This window comes from Lissotriton vulgaris, chromosome 4_1 (assembly GCF_964263255.1).
Source record: "Lissotriton vulgaris chromosome 4_1, aLisVul1.2, whole genome shotgun sequence".
NCBI classification, from domain to species: Eukaryota; Metazoa; Chordata; class Amphibia; order Caudata; family Salamandridae; genus Lissotriton; species Lissotriton vulgaris.
The window spans coordinates 676,522,413-676,544,787 of NC_141691.1; the positions used below are offsets into that span (position 1 = coordinate 676,522,413).

At 42.0% G+C, this 22,375-nt stretch overlaps 1 protein-coding gene across 5 annotated transcripts in view; it reads right to left on the minus strand.

Annotated features, from left to right (window-relative positions):
• Window positions 1-22,375, minus strand: part of MTCL1 (microtubule crosslinking factor 1) — a 511,680-nt gene that overhangs the window by 12,113 nt on the left and 477,192 nt on the right. For 3 of the 5 annotated variants that reach the window (XM_086964952.1, XM_086964953.1, XM_086964951.1), the window contains one exon: window positions 6,936-8,469. In XM_086964952.1, the coding sequence (XP_086821078.1) occupies window positions 6,936-8,469 (1,534 nt within the window). Of the gene's footprint in view, window positions 1-1,427; window positions 1,486-6,935; window positions 8,470-22,375 lie in introns of all 5 variants that reach the window. The other 2 variants (XM_086964954.1, XM_086964955.1) reach the window with 1 other exon arrangement.

A 22,375-nucleotide genomic window follows, 5' to 3' on the forward strand; every position in this document is an offset into this window, starting at 1 on the left:
CCTTTACCACGCATACCTTTACTACGCGATACGTAGTAAAGGCATGTTTGGTAAAGTGACAAATTAGAAAAGGGGGGTTTGGGGAGTCCCCCCACCCCAAAAAAAGAGTACGGAAAAAAGGGGCCATGGGGGGGTCTCGCCCCCCAAAAAATAAAAACTCACCTGAAGTCAGAGGCAATCGGCATAGTTTAAGAGGAAATGGAAAGAAACTTCCGGTTCCTCTTTAGGACGTAGGACGTCACCACGGAAGATGGAGAGGAGATGACGTGAAGAGGTAAGGGGAATTTTAGAATTATAAAAAATATATATATAAAAGGGTTAAGGGCAAGGGTAAATAGAAGAAGGATTGGGGATGGGGAGTCACCTAAGAGGTATAACTTTACCAAGAGTATTCCCTTACCAAGCATACATTTACAACGAAAATCGTTGTAAAGGTATGCGTGGTAAAGGAATAATCGTGGTAAAGGTTATGCATTGAAAATGCATTCCGTTGCAACGCATGCGTGGAAAAGGCATGCGTTGCAACGGAATGCGTCAACCCCATGGAAGGGTCAATCACAAGAAGAAGAAGCGAAGTAATTGAAGTAGGAGGAAATAAATGAAGAAGAAAGCCCACCCTGAACCTACGAAGTGGGGAAGACTAGTTTTAGGACTGCCATTGCTGACTTTGTAGTTTATCCGCAATGTGTATGTTTATTTATGGTGCAAGTCTGATCTACTTGACCTAGTCTAACATCTCTTCATACTTTGAGAGTAGTAGAATTACATGACCTTCATTTCAGTCAGTATGTACACGCATGCAGCGTGAAACGCTCATGCAATGGCCCAATGGCATGACAAGTGACAAGCCTTCATATGCTCAGGATTATCAAATATTGTAAATAAGCCATTGAAGGCCCCTAGTATCAGAATTATTTGAGAAGGTCCATGGTCCCTTTCAAGCAAAAAAGTGGAAGTGAGAGGTTGGAAGCACTAAAATTCAGGGACTCTCATACAACTGATCCATGGCACTAGGGTGAGAATGGGTATCTTGTTCCCCAGCTGGAACGCTGTTGTAAAAAAAAAAAAAAATTGTAGGAGTCCAATCTGGTGTTAAGAGCTAATCCAAAATGTTAGGTTTCTGGTGGAAGTCAATATTATTAAGACACAAACAGCCAACATATACAAATGGATCCTTACGAAAAAATACAAAGTTTAGCTTCTAGTTACAGTATCTTTGTGCTTTTAAAAAAAAAACTACCAGCACACTGTGTTTCACTATGAGATACTCACCACCGCAAAAGTCTTTTAAATCACAATTGTACATTCTAAATTATCCCAAGTCCCTTCAATGTCATGTCATCTTCCAAGAGCACCAGATATCAACGAAACGTTGTCAAACATCAAGTGTTAATACAGTTTAGAAAGAAGATTTAGAAAGAACTTACAGCGGTGAGGCAGGCAGGGTTAGAGTCCCCAGGGGGCAGTTAGTAAGACAGTTTGGTTCTGGACAGGACAGACAGAAAAAAGAAAGAAGGTTGGAAAGAAAAGAAATAGCAAATAATGTCAGTCACAGAAGGCAGCTTTTGCAGTTTGGCCTTTGCGTGTTATTCATCCTGTTATATCTACAGGTAACATTCTGCAAGTCACCAACAGACAGAAATACTAGTTCAAATGTTACACTGATTAACTTGAACTATGATGGATTGGTTAGATTTATGAATTTGAGCTTTGGAGGGTCTTCTAAAAAAAAGAGGTGATTTTGGGACACACTCTCAATAGAAGCCACAGAATTAGCAGTGTGTGACAGGGTATTTGTGTTTCCCTTACGTTGCATATTTTTAGTAGAACGCGCTAGTACTATGAGTAGGGCCCTTATTCTCATGGCCACATTAATCTCAATTTAGATGCAAACAGGAGTTTGAACCGAAATGGGCATTACAACTTGTGCAGTAACACCTCACTTTTTCCACACACAAATTTCGCCAGGTGAAACCTGGCAGAATTTGTACATGAAAAATACTCCATATTGCAAGTTTTGAACCTCAGAAGCTGAAAAACATGCACTATTACCATACTGTACCTCATTCTGGGGTGTATAATGATGCAGTAACAGCAAACCCCCAAAATGCTAAAGCCGGTGGTATCAGTATTTTCAGGTACCTCCCGAAAAACAGGATATTCAGAATAAGGCCCCTGGCCGCATCTTCATAGTCACTTCTTTATAGTCATTTTGTATTCTAATTTTCTTTTGAGGTGCAGAATACCTCTTTATTTAAAAATGGGGGTGTAGTGCTATGTACATACCTTTGGACATAATCCATTTGGGCACACAAAAGTTTGCTTTGTTGACACTACATCACACTAATTTCATAATAGCTTCTTTAAGAGTTAGAAGGTAATTGCTTCAATTCCTAATAAAAAATAAAAGTAAAATCAGAGGAAAGTCAACTAGTGAAATTTCTCCCCTGAGGGTGGTCTGGGAGAGAACAATCCACTGGTTGATTCTTCTCTACATTTAGCAATACCTCTAGAAACCTGAGTATTTTCTGTTGACACCCAACTCCTAATGAGACCATTGTATGTAGCTGTCCGTTGTGGCTTTCTATAGCGAAGCAAAAGGGGTCCAATCTCTTTCATCATTTTTACAGTGGTAATGTAACAAAGGGATGGTTTTCTGCTTATAACCAAACTACATAGTACAGCGCTGTACTGAATGACCATAAGCCAGTACATGACCTTTTGGAGGTTTGGTGGTTATGTCTGAAGAGAATATTGTAACAAGAAGCAGCAACATTACCTCTATTCCTACACTGAAGCGCCTTTTTGCTTTTCTTGGTGTTTTGGGGTTGTTGGATGGCTTAAAAACCTTTTGTCTAACTTGCCTCTAAAGCTACTTGACCTATGTGTGATTAAGCCAAACATGTTTCTTCTCCTTCAACATCTGTTTCTTTTTCTATCTCCCAGTTTGTTGCATCTCTATGACCTCTCTTTCGGTCTCTCGTTAAATATCGGTCCCCTTTCTTTCTCTCGCCTACGCCTCACGCGGTCATTGCATCGCTCTCAATCTCTCCATCTATATTTCCCTTCTTTTTATCCCAACTTCACTATTTCTCTCTTTATTGTGCACACCCAGTGCAAATTAGGCATTAGTCCTACAATTAGAGCGGCATGCATTTCCACATATTAAAGTATCATGATTTATGCACAAGCAAAATTGGGAATGGTTTAATTTGCTCAAAGCCAGCCACAGGGAAGAGGAAGCAAACGAAATATTCTGCATAGGACTGGATTTAGTGTTACTAAAACATTTGATTAAAAGAAGCATGCCACTTACCAGGCTACCAACTGGCCCCAATCACCAGGGGCATTGTTAAGTGTTTCTAGCCAACAACACCCAGGATGATGGGACTCACATGTCCGTAAATGTAACGGGAAAAGTGAAACTACAAATCCCAATATCAAGAATGTTGCTGGCTAAAAACAAGACCAGCGGAAGGTGTGTGATCCCAATGACATGGAGCCATTGAGACAACCACAGATCAATTCACTCTACTCAGTGGCTTCAATAATTAAAGATAAACTTATTATTTGGCATTCTTCCCATTCAAACACAATACTGCACATGCCTTTTTTGCCAAACTTATATTTGCAAAAGAAATCTTCCCCTGTTGTGTGTTTTCTATGAAGTATTGCTTTAGAAGGTGCAACACTTTGCACGTCACAATGCAAGGTGCGATGCCAGATCATACACGGTCAGGAGGACCAATTTCCAAGCACTATTTTTTCAGTGGATTAAAGTCTCGGAAATGTGGCCCTGGTACAATGTTACACACACCTGACAACCTCACTATGTAATAGAAACGCCTAGGATTATAAACATGGTGTCCGGGGGACATCCATCAATCTTGGTTACAGAAATTATGTTCTATCTTTATGGAAATGGCAACTTTTTAATTTTCAGACTAATGTGCTCTGCCTGCAGTGTCATCCAGTTTTCAGCTGTGTCTTGATTATGCCTTTATTTTTATCTTCAAGCGATTCTTAACAAAACGATTATATAGCACAGTGCATCTTGTGAAACATATCCATTGTATTTCAGTTCTCCGCGTTATATCTTAGTTATAGCTTCATCCAGTTTCTATTTCTTTTTTTGTTTGTTAGGAGAACAGTTCATTAATGAGAGGTTCTACTAATAACAAAGCTCTCAATATGTTTACAGCATACAATTTGCTATTCTATTTGCTGTATTAGTCCGTCAAGTCTACGTTGTGGTCAACACTAATGGGCTCAGTGACAATGCCCTAAATTCTAGGTAAGGCCGGTAAGAGTTACCAACCCCAGGGTTACCAGTCCCACTGGGAATTACATTAGACGCATTTGGAAGTCAAGGTTCTTAGAAACTTTAAGGACCTATCTTATTTTTCTCGGGCTTTTCAGCGGCTAAAAACAGACATGAATCCTGGGGGAAACTATTGGGGAGTATGCAGAATTTTCAGGGAAATCAGACACGGAATTACAGATTGCCTCAGTAATTCCTCATTCCTCTGGGGACTCTATAGGTGCAACCTGTAACCATCATTAATTCTGCACCCGCAGAGTAAACACAACTTTTGGTATTGTTAACTCTGATAACGTATAAGTGACCGCCTTTATTGTTAGGCACTTGTAATAAGCCACCAAGATTTCAATGCCCGTTTCTTTGTCCCACAAGGCCTTATAGATTGTGATGTCACACCCAATATGTGGTCTTTCATCCATGTCATAGCAACTGGATACCGACGTTAAGACATCATGAGTTTAAATTCCAGAAATACATTTAACCAGATACATTTTGCTAATCGACTGTTTTTTCATGGGTTAGAATTGTTTCAATCTATAAAAAAAAAAAGGCACAATTATCTTACAGTTGTGCAAGGGGCAACACTGTGAAATGCTTCACAATGCATTATTTCAATAATACCCACAGACCACTGCAGTGGGTCTGACCCTGGGACGTGAAACAATTTGGAGTAACACTGCACTAAAAAAAATGTTCACATATAACTTATTGGTGTGCATTTTTCAGAAAAGTTAAAAGCAAATACTATGTCGGTGGGTTATATTCTTATTTTCTTTGCGAGGCTTTGCATACCCTTTGCATTTCCTAGAACATATTGTCGCCTGCTGTTTTGTCCTTTGCTCCCTTAACGTGCATGTACCTGTAATTTATAGTATTGTGCACGGGCCAGTGGATGTTTATATTTCCCTTACAGTACCTCAAAGTCCTCTGGGTGTCAGTATTGATCATTCTTAATTAACTTTATCACAAGATTGCAGTGCAGAAATATAGTGCCACAGTACTGTATGCCAAGCCTTGGCACGCCAACACGTGGAAACTCGCCGTCTGGAGGAAGTTTTAGCAAGACTTTAAGGGGTTTGTTGATAAACAGAGCTCACTGGTAGTCAGGGCAACGGATACACTGCAACATTGTGTGTGCTACAAAAACAGAGCAGCTCTGCACCGACCTTAAACGCCGCTCGACTTCCTGCAATTGATTCTCTGGTTTCCAGCACAGTTCCCTGCTGTTTTTTTTCTACTTTGCAATTTCTGTGTTTAATTCATAGCCAAACTTCAAGGTCTAGTGTATAATTGCAAAACTTGACCTGCACAATTTTCACTTCAAAAACACGAACCCAGTGTTTGATGTTCGCTAGATTCGTTATACACTTGCAATTTGTGGATTATAACAGAGGCATGGTTTATTGGTGTTTTTTTTGGGAAGTGCGCCTGGAACTTCAAGAGTTTAAAGATTCAAAGAGGCGATTTTATTAAACTATCCACAGAAGTGCTGCTGTACTCGGTCGCACTGCTAAACCTTTGTAAAAAACGCTATTTCTGGTGTGCGTAAACATACAGTGAAGTAACCCCCTGAAAAGGGTTCTACTAGTACTCCTGGCCACAAGATTTACACTGAAGCTAACTGCAATAGAGGTGTTTTGCCCAAGACTTGCGCTGATGCCACGTGGTGTGTACACGTCACGTACTGCAAAGCAAACATCCATGAAGGGTTAAGCTGGATGGGTGTGCACAAAAGTAGAACTGATGCAGACCACTGCACGGTGTTACACTTGGTACAGTGCTTCAGACTTGCAATAAGAGTAACACACACCCGTACAAATGCATCCTAGTACTGCTGAGCAGGAGGCCTACCCTGATGCAGACGTGGTAGGTTTGCGCTAGCACATTCTGATGGATAGATACAAACATACACAGTGCAGCTGGTTAGAGTATGCGGCATGATATGGTCTGGAGGATTGACTCGTCATGAGGTTGAAATTGAGAAAATGCTGCATTAGATCACCATCCCAGTTAGGATTAAATTCTACAGATTGAGACAGTATCCTCTGCACATTGCACAGCTTTATCTGCTCTTCTTCCAAACCTCCTAAACTATCCCTAGTGGATTGGCGCATCAACACCCATGTGCTTGTGGGTATATTACACAATGGGATCAATTTTGCAATATTAGGGCAATGATCAAGGGAATTTTCTCCCTAGTGAATCGTTGGCCTTAAAGTTAAAGCATGCACCTAAACACATTAATTGGCCCTCTTTTGCAAGCTAGATTCATAAGCCAACTCAGTGCCACCGCTAATCTGTACTGTTTATTGCTCTTGCACAGGGGATCACTGTTGTGGGACACCAGACTCCCTCTTGTGTTTGCAGTCTATGTTTCATTTGGTGCTGCATTCCATTATGAGTGCAAGCACCAAACCTGTTGCAGAAGAAATTGTTCAAATGCACCACCTTCTCTCCGACTACAACAAATGGCTTTAAAGCATCATCAGCTAACAGCACCTCTACAGTAATCCATTGGCTGCCGTTATCACTTGTCCCTAATGTGTGAATCCTCCTCTTTAAACATTACATCTGCCCAAAAGTGATCATAATTATGTTTTACAGAACATCGTACCTCGATGGATGCTGGCTCCTCTTTTGCTAGTTCCCCTGGACTGCTGTCTTTGCTCATTGAAGTTGGACTACTTGATGTTTGCCCTTGATCGCCCTTCAGGACATGCTCCAAAAGCTTCTTGTTCAAGATTCTTGAAGCATTTTCTCCCAACGAGTACCCTGGAGGAGCAGAGAGGTCCTGTCTGATGGTAGTGAACTCTACCCCACCTTCTTTATGTATCTCAACACTAATGCGAATTGGGCTTGGTGACCTTCCCCGACCATCCAGATCATAGAGGTGTCCAAATTCTGGTCGGGGCTCTGCAGATCTAGACCTGCTGCTTGGTCGTGACAGTTTCTGAAGTGGATCACAACAAACCACAGGAGAGTGATCGATAATATTGAATAAACTGGACAGCCCATCGTTTATTCTGGTGTGAACTGGACTCTCCCTTGTGGTGGTGGACCTGGCCCAAGCAGACTCACTGAAACTCTTCTGCGGTGTGCCTGGAGCAACACGGCTGTTTGGCAGGTCGCTCTTTGGAACAGGCTTTTTTTGAAGTTTGGGTGAACCATATTTTGGAGAGCAGCAAGGTCGTTCGAACTTTGCCTGGGCTTTTTCAAAGGCTGGTGCCACCTGCCTGCTCCTCAGGCTCCTCGATGGGGAAGAAACAGGAGTGTATCCCCCTTTTGGTGTCAGACACTTGTGGGGACTGCTTGTGATGCTACGCAAGGACTCTGTCTGCAAGCCAACACTGATGGTCTGGGTGGTCTGTGTTCCTGTACTTGCAGTGCCATTGGTTTGGCAAGCCATGTCCCTGTACTGACAGTCCAGTGGGTTTGTGCATATTGCATTCCTTACAGAGTATGCTACTTCTTTCATGTCATCACTCATGTTCTTGGCCATCTCCATGTTGTGCAGAGTGGAGGCAAACCCAACAGTGGAGCAAATAGGGCGCTCGATTGGATGATGACTGCCATCTAGAAAGTCTTTTTGGTGTTTGGAGAGGTCGCATGGCCACCGTCCACACATCTCTGGTGAGCTTCCCTTTACCTCACTAACATTCCCTTTGGATTTGGTCATAGAGAACAGAAAGTCAGCGTCTGCCTTGTTACAGCCTTCGTTGCTGGCTATCCTTCGCATGGGTGGTGGACTGTGGAACGCTTGACTTGCCATTTTCTCTGTAACACCGTGGCTCCTCTGAGGCGAATTCTGACAATGATCAGGGCTGGTCATGGAGGTGGTGGTCATCGTGACACTGGTTGTGAGGAACCACGATGAGGGGGACAAGGAATTTGAAGTTGGATCATTCACTCCTTTGCCACTCTCTGTCCTTTCTCCCCAAGCTTCTGTAGGGTGTTCTACTGCCTCACCACGTTTCACAGCATTATAATCCCAATTCTTGTTAAACTCCTCAATATATTTCAAATCATCGGGTGACAAAGGAGGGGTCAGATCGTCCTTCCCATTCGCGGAAGCTTGGTTTTTGTCAGGGAGGAAGGGAGAACTATCCATCAAACGATGGAATTCAAACATGGAGGAAACAGACACTGCCCTAAAGAAAGGGAAACACAGACATGGTGTTAGTCAAAACACATACACATGCACATTACCTTGCTTAAAATTGCCGGATCAGTTCTGGATAAAGTAGCTGCTGTTTATCATAAAATCACAACTGCTGTGACTTTTAAACTATGGAACATTCTAACAAAGATTCAGAAATTCTATTAGTATCATCCCTCTAAAACCATGAAAACGGCAAGAAACACCCAAAATTGTGTTATGGAAGACCCAAGGCTGGTTCAAAGAAACAGTGTCTTTCAAAGTAACTGTCAAGGCTGCAGTCCTGTCAAAGTTCTTTATTTTACAGTGGCAGGAGATTGTATCCTTAGAGATAAGAAATATAAGCTGTAATACATGGGAACTGTGTGGAATAAAATAAACAATTTTAACACGTATCCCCAGACATATTCACTTTAATGCGAGGCAGTCCGACGACAAGGAAATCCGAATGCAGATTGTTTACATTTCGAAACTTGGATAGCGTCATGGAAAGGAAAAAAGCAGTGCTGGCAGAACTCAGAGGGTTGTTGCTATTGATTTTATTGCGATATACAGAGTACAAATCTCAACTTCTTTATGTACAATTAATAGAGCTAATGTGACCAAAAAAAGCATCTCTATATAAACTATCTTCATTTGGCTGTTGAAGGTTAGCAAGGCAGAGAGGTAGAAAATCAGAGGACCGCACCACTCACAGATCCGAGGACTTCCAACATCCATAGGTTAAAGACTGCAGGGTCAAGGTGATAGCGAAAGACAAGTCGAGATAATGATGAACGGATGTAGACAAGAGCGGTGAAGTGAGAGTATGGAAAATGGTCATTGGAAGTATTGGAAAAATTGACGGGAATGGTAGCAAAGAGATTGAGGTAGACAGAGGGCCAAAGAAGAAGGGTCAAAAATAAGATTGTTGAAAAGAAGGGTCAAAGAGTATAGACAAAAGGCAATGGGATCAAAAAGCACAAGTGGGTGAGAAGCAAGAAATTAGATAGCAGATGGGAGAAATGACAAAGTGATAAGAGATAACTGCCAAATTCTGCATTTTCTAGCACCAAAACAGTTTTTGTGCTATCCTCAATGGAATATGAGCAAATGCTTTTGTCATTCCATAATAGTAGTTGGCAAACTAATATTTAGTAAGGAACAAATGTGACTCATTGACATAAAAGAAGGCCTTTAGGCGACTCTTAGATAAAGTTACTAATTTGCTAGTGCAGTCAGCACAACACAGAAGCTGATTGCATAAAGTTGGAAAATCCCAACACACCAAAGCAAGAACTCGGGTAGATGTACAGGCCATAAGTTCTGTTGTACTTTAGCGGCAAGAGACACTCATAGTACAGTAATGGCTGAACTGCACATTCAATTTATGGCACTTGGGTTTCAAAACTTCAAAAGAAGTAGGCCAGGAACATGGCTTAATTTCGCCTCTCAAATGTGGGTTAAGTCAGTAATATGACTTATCTGCAACTCAATTAAAAACATCATACATGGGGGGCGAAATGGTATGCAGAGTCGTTCAGATGATGTAATCACAATGCAGGTCCAGCACACTGTACAGCTTTGCACTATTGCCTGCATGTGCAATGATGTCATAACTGCATATGCTACCTAATTAACAGGGAAAACTTATATGGCCACATTTGGAAGCTTTGCACTTAGAGAGACTATCTCATTTACCAACAGTAAAACAATTTGTGATTTGCCTGTTAACAATTTGCTCACGTTATGTTGATATAAAAGGTAAAACTTTCAACGCCAATGCCAATGATTTGTTTGCAAACAAATTAGCATCAAACTCATTCAACAAAACCTGTGCAAGGAATAAATCCGCCTGATCATATAGCATGAATATATACAAGGCACCATTATTACTTCGGTGCATTTTAGTTTACCCATTAATCACCCACTGTTCCAAAACTCTGAGGAAACAAGAAAAGGCAAAAATAGTCAAATCCAATAGGTCTTGGTTTAATTTGCTAACGCAGCAGCATTAGTACATTAAAGCGAGACACGCAGGAAGGATTCAGCAGAAGCAAGCTGTGTTGTAACGCGGTCCCTTATGCGACTCAGTACAAACAATTGAGAGGTGCTAGAAGCAATATCCACACATCCAGTAGTATTAGGTGAGAGAGGAATATATGGCTGCGCTAATCAAGATGTGACTGTCAAAGTGTCAAGCCAGAGCTGGCAGAAGAAATCCATTGGATAAAAGGGAAGGACCCAAAGGTCAGTGTATGAATATTGCTAGCAATAGGTCTGTGTGCCATCTGTGCTGTCGAAACTCAGACCTAATAAATCGGTCTCTTAGGTGTCTGAATGTTTTAAATAAAAAGAAGTAGTAAACGTAGGCAAATAAAAAAGAGGGTGTATGACAAAGCAAACAGCGAGCCAAATACCAAAAATCCAATTACTTAAAATGGTGAGGAGTCAGGATGTGTGGTCATTCACAAGTCAGTGATGAGTAGCTGACCCACCAAAGGTCTTGTCCGATCCAGGGCTGGCCCAAGGCATGTGCAAACTGTGCACCTGCACAGGGCCGCCAAACCCGAGGGGCCGCCACGACGACCGACCGAGCCGAGGATCGGATTCGGATCTATCACTGGCGGCCCCCTGGCAGGATTTGGCAGCCTCCAACCAGGCAATGGCTTGGCAGCGAGTGGATTTTGTGCCGGTGCTTAGCACCGGCACTTAATTATGAGGGCCGGGTCTATGGATCTGCTACGTACGTCACATCTTGATGTTTTTAAATGTTACCTTACTGCACTCGCAGCGTGTTTTTCACCTCTCCCGAGTGACTCAAGGCGGTTAACTGTGTTGCAGGCGGCTGTGAGACTTCTTTGTCTGTCACTTAGCCTGCCCTGAAGAGAAGATTCATATAAATTAATAATACATAATAGGTTGAACATGGCGGCCCGGGCCACGGCCCTTAGTTTAAATTCACTGTTTTGCACTGTTGCCGCTTGCCGGTGGGCCGTGGGCGGGGAGGACACACACACTGACACTGATCTTTTAGGGCTGGATTTGGTTTCCGATGGGGGTAGGGGCTGTGCGCAACGTAGCGTGCGTGCGCAGATTTTTTTTAGCATTGCCACGCTGCCCCAACATAACCATCACAGCTCTCCTCCACCACGAATCGTCATTGTTCAAGTCAGCCCGAGTCCCGTCCTGACCAACGAAGACATTGAGGGCAGGGCAGCCTGTGCTGTGCAGGCATCGATCAGCCAGCAGTACAGTACTGTCTAACTGGTATCAAGCGGCACCAAGCCGCCTAATCGCGTAAAGGCAGTGCCGGCCGCCCAACACGAGAGTTACGGTAAGAAGTAAAGTAAACTAACGTACTTAGTATGCTCCGTGCCAAAACCAACGTTTTTTTGGGGAGCGTGGTGGTGAATGTGGTATCGTGTCATGTGTTGTGCGCGTGTGTGTCTCGTGTGTATGGCGCGTGTATGTGTATGCATGCGCGTGTGTGTATGTCTCGTGTGGAATGCGTGGAATGTGGTTCAGTGAGAATGCTGTGGGAGGGAGTCGGTTACTGGAAGGGAAAGCGGAGGATGTGCTTCATGTCGCTGTATTGCCTTCTTCTTACCTGTTAATAAAGAAGACTTGAAGAACTCTACCTGCCTACAAGACTTTACTTTACAATACATGGCGACGAGCGGGATACGGCAGCAGCGACATTGATTTTTCCTAAAAAAAAAAAAAAAAAAAATTTTTTCTTCGTTTCTGTTGGAGTTTCTACAATTATTTACAACTCCATCTTAATTGAAGAAATGCTCATCAACCATCAACTGTGAGTAGTTATATTTATGACTGTGCAATTATCTGGTATGCCGAAAGAAGTTGAAGTTTACCTTGCAACGATCTTCAGCAACACATCGTGCATCTTTTAAACTTGCCGCGTGAATAACCAGCCTGCGCGTGCGGAGTGTTACTGTGAACCTCCTGACTTTCCGTTCCTGATGCTTTCGCGTGGCTAATCGTCATCTTAACGTGATATTGTCATCACGTATTACGCGTGCGTGCAGCCATTTTGCATGTATCCTGGCAACGCGGTAATCTCATCAACAAAGGAACCCTAGCAACGCGGCAACCACTTTAACAGAGAAACGCTTCACTACGTATGTGCACAGATTAATGAAATATACGCGATTTTGATGTCTACAAAGTGCAACGCGTTCAGATGTTGATATATTCTTTTCAAATGGATATAAATTTCTACGTTTATGAGCAAATTCTACGCTTGCCATACCAGTTGATTCTACGTTATTGGTAACATTATATGACTTATTCCGACATTTTTTTTAATTTTTAAATTACCTATACTAATTCTACTCTATTAAAACTTTGGTGAACTCTTTGTTCAAGGAAATTACATATTAGCTTGGACTTTGGTGAACTTTTTGCGCAAGCATTTACAGAGGAATTTTTTTTTAATTATTTATTTCATCTTTCTATGTGTTAAATTGCATTAATTTACATAATAATTGCAATGTCTTCAATTCTTCCACCACCATTTTTTTTGGCGGAGTCTGGTGAACCTCCTATTGCATGGGATCTATGGATTGATATGTTTGAGGCTTATGTTGAAGTGTTAGCTGAAGAGGAATCTTCTCAAGATAGGAAGGTATCATTACTTAAACATAGGTTAGGTGCTGTAGGTTTAAGGGAGTTCAAAAATTTACCGAAAATTGAAAATGCTGGAGATATGGGTGCTTATCAATGTGCTGTCAAACAAATGCAGGAAAGGTTTGGAAGAAAAATTAACGTAGTGATGGAAAGGTTTAAGTTTTATTCAAGGGCTCAAAAAAGTGATGAGTCAATTGATCAGTTTGTTTCAGCTTTAAGGGGTTTAGCAGTCACGTGTGAATTTGAAACTATTACATACGATCAGGTTTTGCGAGACCAGATCCTTATGAAGACCAAATCTAAAAAAATTCAGGAGAAATTATGGTCATCTGGAAGTACTTCATTAAAAAATGCTATTGAGGTTGCTAGAGGTGTAGAAATCTCTGACCAATGCATTCGTGAGGTTAGAAATGAGAAAAATGATATTGATTCTACATCAATTAATGCAGTGAATAAGGTTGATAATTATAAACCCAAGACTGATAGTAAGATGACTAGTTATTCATCTTATTCTAATAAAAAGGGAAATGAAAAAACTTATGAGAAAGCTAATGAACTAAAAAAGTTTGCGTGTTTTAGATGTGGGTCTTCGACTCATCTAGCAAACTATAAGTGGTGTCCGGCTCTCGACAAAATATGCACTAACTGTAAAAAAAAGGGACATTTTACTAGAGTCTGTCGAAATTTCAAAGCGAAAGTTAACTATTTGCAAAATGATGAGCAAGATGACATTAATTGTGTCCATGCTAATAATCAAGATGATGTGTTCCACGTTGTAGGTGATGTATGTAGTATACAGGACGAATCAGTTAAAGGGACAAATAAGGTAAAAAAACTACCATCATGCATTGTCAAAATCGATGGTTTGGAAGTAAAGGTCATGGTAGATTCTTGTGCATGGTACACCATCATGGGCATGGATTTGTTTAAATCCCTTTGGCCTACCAGACCATTATTAGGTCCTGATGTACGTCCTGGTAGTTACACTGGGCATAAAATACCTTTAGAAGGGTTCATAAGTGCTAAAATAACCTTTGGCTGTAATTTGTGCCAGGGTAAAATTTATGTGGCCGACAAAGGATGGGATCGGCAAAATGGTTGGGTTCAAGCACAAAATAATATTAAGAGAAGGTGCATGTCCTATTCGACAAAAACTTAGGAATGTGCCCATCAGTTATAGAGAGAAGTTAGGTGAGATACTTAAGAAACTGTGTAGTGATGGTATTGTCGAACCTGTTGAAAGCTCAGATTGGGTTTCGCCAGTCGTAATTTCGCTTAAATCTAATGGCGATTTACGACTGTGTGTGGACCTAAGGTGTTTAAATGAAGCTATTTGGGTAGACACATTTCCTCTTCCTAATCTGCAGGAACTTACGTCTTCTGTTGGTGGCTCATCTTGGTTTTCCAAGATAGACTTAACCAGTGCATACCACCAAATTGTGTTAGAGGACGATTCTAAACATTGCACTGCCTTCATCACTACAGAAGGAATGTTTAGGTATAAACGGATGCCATTTGGTCTCGCTAGTGCATCTGCTGTGTTCCAAAGGGAAATGTGCAGAGTTTTACAAGGCATTGAAAATGCCAAGGTGTTTCAAGACGACATTTTGATATATGGGAAAGACAAAGAATGTCACGACAAGAGTTTATTTGAGGTTTTAGATGCATTGAGAAGAAGTGGGCTAACTATCAAAAATGAGAAATGTGTATTTGGGAAATCTGAAGTTGAATACTTAGGACATGTAATATCTAAGGATGGCATTCGACCTAAAATCAGTCATGTAGATGCTATTTTAGCTGTTCCGGAGCCTACTAGCAAAGAACAATTGATGTCATTCCTTGGACTCACAGAGTTTTATTCACGTTTTATTGAGAACTATGCTTCAAAGGTTGAGCCTTTGAGATCATTATTAAAAAGAGGCGTAGTATTTACATGGGGTGAGCAACAAAAGACATGTTTTGAGAAAGTGAAGAAGGAGATAGTTACTACTCCTTGTCTGAAACCCTTTTTACCAACGGCTGAATGTGTGCTATCTGTGGATGCATCTGGTTATGGAATTGGTGCTGTGTTTTCCCAACGAGTCAAGTCTGAAAAATGGGTGGTAGCATATGCTTCACGCACTTTAACCCAAGCGGAGCGGAATTATTCCGTAATAGAGAAAGAATTGTTGGCTGCTTCATGGGCAGCTGAAAGATTTCGAATGTATGTGTGGGGGAGGAAGTTTAAAATCTGCACTGATCACAAACCATTGGTGAACATTTTAAGACCTGAGGGAGGAAAAAATTTAACTCCAAGGTTAGCTCGTTTAGCTTCAAAGCTGCAGATGTTTAGTTTCGACATAGAATACATTCCGGGTAGAGATAACGTAGTAGCGGATGGTTTATCCAGACTACCCAATGTGGATTCTAAGGAGGTCAAAACCAATACTGATTGTGAAGTAGCATTTACTGCTAAGGATGTATTTCTTGTAAGTACTCAGGATGCCATGAGTGGTATTTCTGAAACGTCTTGGATGAATGAGATGGAGAAGGATGTAGTTTTGAAGGAGGTCAAACGTTTTATAGTTGAGGGTTGGCCAAAGGAATCCAATTTACGTGGTGAATGTGTTGCGTTTTCCAAAATTAGAGATGAATTGTGTATTGTCAATGATATTATTCTAAGAGGCGACAGGATTGTTCCTCCCATTGGTTTAAGGAAAGATATTGCTGAGAAAAGCCACTTAGGGCATGGTGGTATGTCCAGTTCAAAAAGGAGGGTCAAAGAGTGGTTTTGGTGGCCAGGTGTAGATTCCATGGTGGACCGATTGGTAAGGGATTGCAAGTTTTGTAGTACTAGTGATAAGGTGGTTAAACCATTGAAGGTACCATTAACTATGGTGGAGTTACCCGAATATCCGTGGCAAAAGGTCGCTATCGACTTTATGGGGCCCTTTTCTGCTGTGGCGTCTATGGACTGTTATGCCATTGTACTAGTTGACTATTATTCCAAATGGCCCGAGGTAAGAATGGTAAGTGGGATGTCAACAGATGTGGTTATTGAATTTCTAGAGGACGTATTCTCGAGAGAGGGTGTTCCTGAAATATTAGTTTCAGACAATGGTCCCCAATTTGTGTCACAGAAGATGGAAGAATTTTTACTGGTGATGGGTATCAAACACATTAAATCATCATTATATCACCCAGAAGGAAACGGCCAAGTTGAACGCTTCAACAGAGTGGTTAAGGAAGCGATTGAATTGGCACTGAGCGCAGGTTTGCCTTGGAGGAAGGCTTTGCAAGAGAGGCTGACTGCTTATCGTGTTACTCCCCATTCAGCTACAGGGAAAACACCTTTTGAGATTTTGAGAGGTAGAAAACCTTTCTCTGGGCTGGTACCTTGGTGGTTGAGGAAAAGAAACGATAAGATGCAATGCAACACTAAGAATATTGATGAAGAAGTCAGATCTGAGGTTAAGAAGTACCAAGATCGTAATCAGCAGTATCATGGTAATAGACGCGCTTGGCCCTTAGTTAGAATCGGTCAGATGGTTAGGGTGAAGAACCCTAGGAAAGTATTGAAAGGTGAAAGTGTGTGGTCTAAACCCCTGAGGGTAATAAAGGTTTTTGGTAGTGCTGTTGAATTAGAAGACGGTAAAAGGTGGAATTTTCGCCAATTGAGTTTTTGTAATGAGAGGAGTGGTGTGGTAGGTGCACATTATGATGGCGGGTCTTGTAGCGGTTATTTGTTAGGTGATGATTTTGGTCTTGTAAAAGAGTTAGCGCCATCTAGCAATGCAGGTAGCTGTAGCACCGATTGTGAGTCTAGTAATGATGTTGGGGATGCTGGCGATGCTGGACCTTCTCCTTCTAATTTGGGCGTTGATGATGAATGCCTTCGCCGTAGTGGAAGGGTAAGGAAGTTGCCTGCCCGGTTTTCTGATTTCAGTTTAGGATGATTTTGTTTGTGGGTACTTAAGCTGTTTGAGGAGGAGGGTGTGTGGTATCGTGTCATGTGTTGTGCGCGTGTGTGTCTCGTGTGTATGGCGCGTGTATGTGTATGCATGCGCGTGTGTGTATGTCTCGTGTGGAATGCGTGGAATGTGGTTCAGTGAGAATGCTGTGGGAGGGAGTCGGTTACTGGAAGGGAAAGCGGAGGATGTGCTTCATGTCGCTGTATTGCCTTCTTCTTACCTGTTAATAAAGAAGACTTGAAGAACTCTACCTGCCTACAAGACTTTACTTTACAATAGTGAAGGTCCGGTTGTCAGATCACCGGCGTAGTGAGAGGCAGGCAGGCAGCTTGCCTCCGACTGCTCCATAAGATATCATACCATAATCAGATGGATACGATTAATGGATGTAATTCAAATTCACTGAATGCCAGACCAGTCAGTGCCTGGCCTAGTAGTAGCCGCCGTGCTGCGCCCTCAGCGCACACTTATCATGTGATATCTCGATGATAGGGCCTGAACGCGCCGCAGGACTGGCCTGCCAGGTTTAAGTTAAAAGACCTCCAGCTGGCTCGCTGATTTGTACAAACAAGGCGTGCCGCCACGCACAAATTAGGTTTCCTGTAACCCCTTGGGTAAAAGAGAGGCAAGCGACATTCCCTCTTCCATCAGGGTACAATTATGTATGTGAGTTTCTTGCTCACAGAAGGGCAAATGGTCCAGTCCAGTAAAACAAAATGCCAACAGGCGTCATACATCTTGACTGGAATAAGTAAATCCAGCACATTGCATGCGCTTTAAAACTATTTTTTTTTAAGAGAACTTTGGGCTCATTCGCCCAAATGCTTGGTGGGATCTATACCAGTCCTCCTGACAGGCCCTTTTCGATATGTATTCAGGCTTTAAATTGAAACCATGTGCACGCACAGGTCGGAAATTACAGTCTCGTCCCCACGTGCGCCGGTGCTTGGTAGCAAATGAATCGTGATTAAGGGGGAGTTAATCCCCCCATCTGTCCTATGCCAGCTTTATTTCCATAATTAAAAAGTGGCAATAGAAAAGAAAGGGCATGGTCTAAATGTAACTGTCCTGTCATAAACAGACACCGCTGTACATTTCAAAATAAATCAAATTAAGGGAAATGCCTTTCCTTTGTGTTTTTCTTTTTCAAACAATTTTAAACCAATTTAGGTATGTGTACTACATTGTATTTCTGCATGGTGGACAGTTGTAGAATATATACTAACTTCACTAAAGTGACTTGAGCAGGGGCAATAATACCATTGTGAATATCCACCAGTTATCCTTCAGATTTTGTGCAGACTTTCCGAATCCAGTGCTCTTTGCCCAACCACCAGCGAGGGAGGATGGGTGGGGAGGAGGGGGATACATGCTTTTTTTTTTGGGGGGGGGGGGGGGGGGGGGGAGCGGGGATGAAGGGGGGGGGGGTAGTCTGATTATTTTCTATTGTCTGCCAAGCAGTACCTCTTTTGGTTTCAAGCTGCCCACGTCTTTTTATAGCTTAACAAGGCAAGGCCTACTAAAGGACAGTTTGGTACCTGCGTGTAACATGGGCGCCTCCTTAATGAAGTTCAAGGCTGCATTGTCTTCAATCCACCTTATGCTTTTTCATCCTCCACCAGACACTCACTGCCCATTTTTCTCACCCATGAAGTTTTGTTTTTCAGGAACAGAAGTAGGGCTTCTAAAAAGTAGTTTCATAATAAAGCTGCATATGTTTGCTTTTTTTTTTAACCGTTTTAAGCCCTGGTGAACATCGGGCCCGATTCACAGAATGAACTTAAGACTCAATCCTAAATTTACTACTATTTTGGTATTCACAGAATGCACTTACTACTTTTGGCATTCACAGAATGTACTTACTACTTTTGGCATTCACAGAATGAACTTACTACTTTTGGTATTCACAGAAGTTAGGATTTTGTCTTAAGTTTGTCTTAAGACAGACTTAAGACAGACTTAAGACAAACTTAAGACAGACTTAAGACAGACTTAAGACAGACTTAAGACAGACTTAAGACAGACTTAAGACAAAATCCTAACTTCTGTGAATACCAAAAGTAGTAAGTTCATTCTGTGAATACCAAAAGTAGTAAGTGCATTCTGTGAATGCCAAAAGTAGTAAGTGCATTCTGTGAATACCAAAATAGTAGTAAGTTTAGGATTGAGTCTTAAGTTCATTCTGTGAATCGGGCCCCTAGTTTTTTAATGTTATGCCACTAAAAGAGTATTAATTGGGGTTTGCACAGTTGAATCCATTTTGTCACCATTTGCACTGATGGGACAAAACAAAGGGAGCAACTTGGAAGGGTGTTCCTGGGGTTGCAGTCATCTGTCACCAGCCAAGACCACTAGAGGTGGAGAATGAAAAGCCCAGCTCTTATTACCTTGGATAGTACATCAAAGAGTAATGGCAATATTTTCCATTCGAGAACGCTTGTTTTTCTCTATCACATATACGGTGTTGTGTAAAGGAAAGTGCTATGTTACCAGACTGATTTTCTCTAATAGCATGTATAGGGGCGAAGGGAAATGCTATATCACTAAAAAAAACACACATACAGAATTTTGCAAATGTTTGTTCAGTCACCTCATCAAGTATGCAATATAAGGGAAACAGGGGATTGCAGCCATCTTCCTATCAAAATCTAACCATGAGGAATGCTCCTTTGCTGATATTCAAATCGGTTATTACATCTGACGTTTAGCAGTATGTGCCAGTTGAAGATGTGGTGGAGCTAATAGAGTAAGTGGGTGAGGCCAGTGGAGGAAATGGGTGGAGCCGGAGAAAAGTAGGTGTAGCCTCCAACAAACATTTGAGCACCTGCACTTCATATTTTACAAATTAAGCACTGGCAGCGACGGCGCGAGTGAGCACTCTTGTTTACATAGTCAGTTTGGTTTCACTTAAGTTGCCCAGGCAGCAGCCAGCAGTTGGGTCCCAGGGCCGTCAATCTTAACCTATGATGACGTGACGGCCCTGGGACAGCCCCCGCGCGCTGTGCGCAGTGCGCAATTTAGCCACGACCTCATGCTCCGCCCTGCGGCGCCTCACTGGGAGAGTGCGTCACTGTGAGCGGTGCGTCGACTTCGACTGAGCTCGTCACGGTCACATCGTGTAGAGAACAAGAATTAAAAATCATATCATATCATAAAGATAAATTAACCGACTCCTCGTCCTGTCGCAGGGCCGGCCCAAGGCATGTGCAAACTGTGCACCTGGCTGTCGCCTGATCATCATTGTCGATAGAGACACTAGAACACCTGAGTGTCCTCTGCTCTGACAAGTCTCTTCCCCGAGAGTCCGACTAACGCTGGTGAGACAGACTGTGCTCACAAAATATATTTATAAATTAATGACTTGTAATAATCGCCTGGCCTGCCTGTCTTTCCAGTTGAGCTGCCTACTAGTATAGTAATGTAATGAATATGATTTATCATGAGTGTGTAATAACATGATGCGCAGCGTAGTCGTCAATAGTACTGAATGGTATTGGTTTTTATCTCTGCGCCACATTATGGTCACGACACGAGACACGGGGGGTGCCCACCTACGCTCCCTGCACAGGGCCACCATGAGCCTAGAGCCGGCCCTGTCCGATCACATTGTAATGAGAGAGCGGTCTGTCTGAGGGTGCCACAGAACAATGGAGATCAGATTTTCCTTTAAAAAACGCCCCAAGGAAAATTAATAAATGAGAGTACTGCTGATATTATTTACAAAGGACGGATGTCCATTTACGAATAGCAAGAATATGTGCCAACGTTCATCAGGCAAAAAATGCAAGCTATGCAGATGGACATCCCAAAAGCTTTTTTTTTTAATCTGAAATTTGTGTTCCCCTGTGCCACAATGGGCCTCTTTCTTTCTATCACTGTACAGGTCCTATGAGACTGGCCACTCGCTCTTATGTTTTAGCAGGGAGATTCACTAGGGTCTCTGATGGTCTCTTAACAGATGGGTGAGGTACCAACACCATATCAGAGCTGTGATGTTACATGCACTCCTGGTCCACAGAGCGATGGCCCAGTAAGGCTAAGAGAGGGATAAGTTAGACCTGTGGATTAGAGTAAACCCTGGATTTACACAGTGTGGGGCCACATTCAGGACTGATCTTTGGAAGACACACGTATTCCCTGTGAAGAAGAAATAGTTATAATCACCCCCAAGGGTATTCTCCTCTGTGTCACAGTTATTCTTGAACTAGGCAGTGGTATGCACACATGTCCATTGCTGATAACTTCTGCTCTTCTGGGTGGAGTCTGCTATCAGTAATCGGAAAAGGACAGGTATGATTTATAGAAAATGGTTGGTTAGTGTAGAAAATTATTGACTGGATTCAACTTCGAGACTGTGAGCATACTACTGTAGCATAATGCTTGATTGTTGTGGTTAGAATACCATTTTTCTTCTTGTCCCATCATGTAAATCACTATGAAGGTGAGCGAGGGCTATCACTCCTAGGTACACGACAGAAACATTTCATAGCCAGAATTTCGACTGCCACAATATTGTGAAGGTAAGTATTTATATGTAAGTAAATATTTAATATTTTTATCTCTGTAACTATGTATATTGAAGATATACCTGTTCTCAAGATACAGAAATATAGAGTTAAGATTAATGAATCTATGCTTCCCTGTATATACACGTAACTTCAGGATACTGTAGTCGTAGATAGTCTCGCTACAATACTTTAGTAGGATCATATTTGAAACCCAATATTCTTGTGAAATGCCATCTAGGGGAGGCCATTTTAAGCATCCGCACTGAACTATCTATGCAATGATGTTCTGGATTGGATTTTAGACTAACAGTACCATACCTTTATTTTAACATTTAAAGCACATAGTTTAAGCAGATAATTATTTTGTATTATTTAATGTTTTTGTGGGTCAATCTGTTAAACAGCCTGCAGCGCCCCCAACCCTTTTGGAATTTACGGAAGATAAATATTTTGAGATGAAAGGCAACAACTGCTTCCAACTGTGATGGTGAGAGGTGCGATTGCCAGATCTAACAAGTAAATCCCCTTTTAGATTAGGAAGTGTAGAAGGATAAATCTTGTAGTGAACGGAGAAAACATACACCGGCTTCCACTTGCCATATTGGGGAGTTTATTTTGAGAAGACAGATTACCCAGCTTTCGTGCTCCAAGGACATGTCCCTCAAACTCCAGTAAGTTGATGGCACTATGTCAGTCCTTCAATTTCCTAGAAAGAAAAGCCTTCCACACCCTCAGGGCTGAAAACTGTAAACCCATCATCCACATCATCAGTACCACTCTCTTCCTCCCTTGGTTTGGCCTTTGTCCGCAC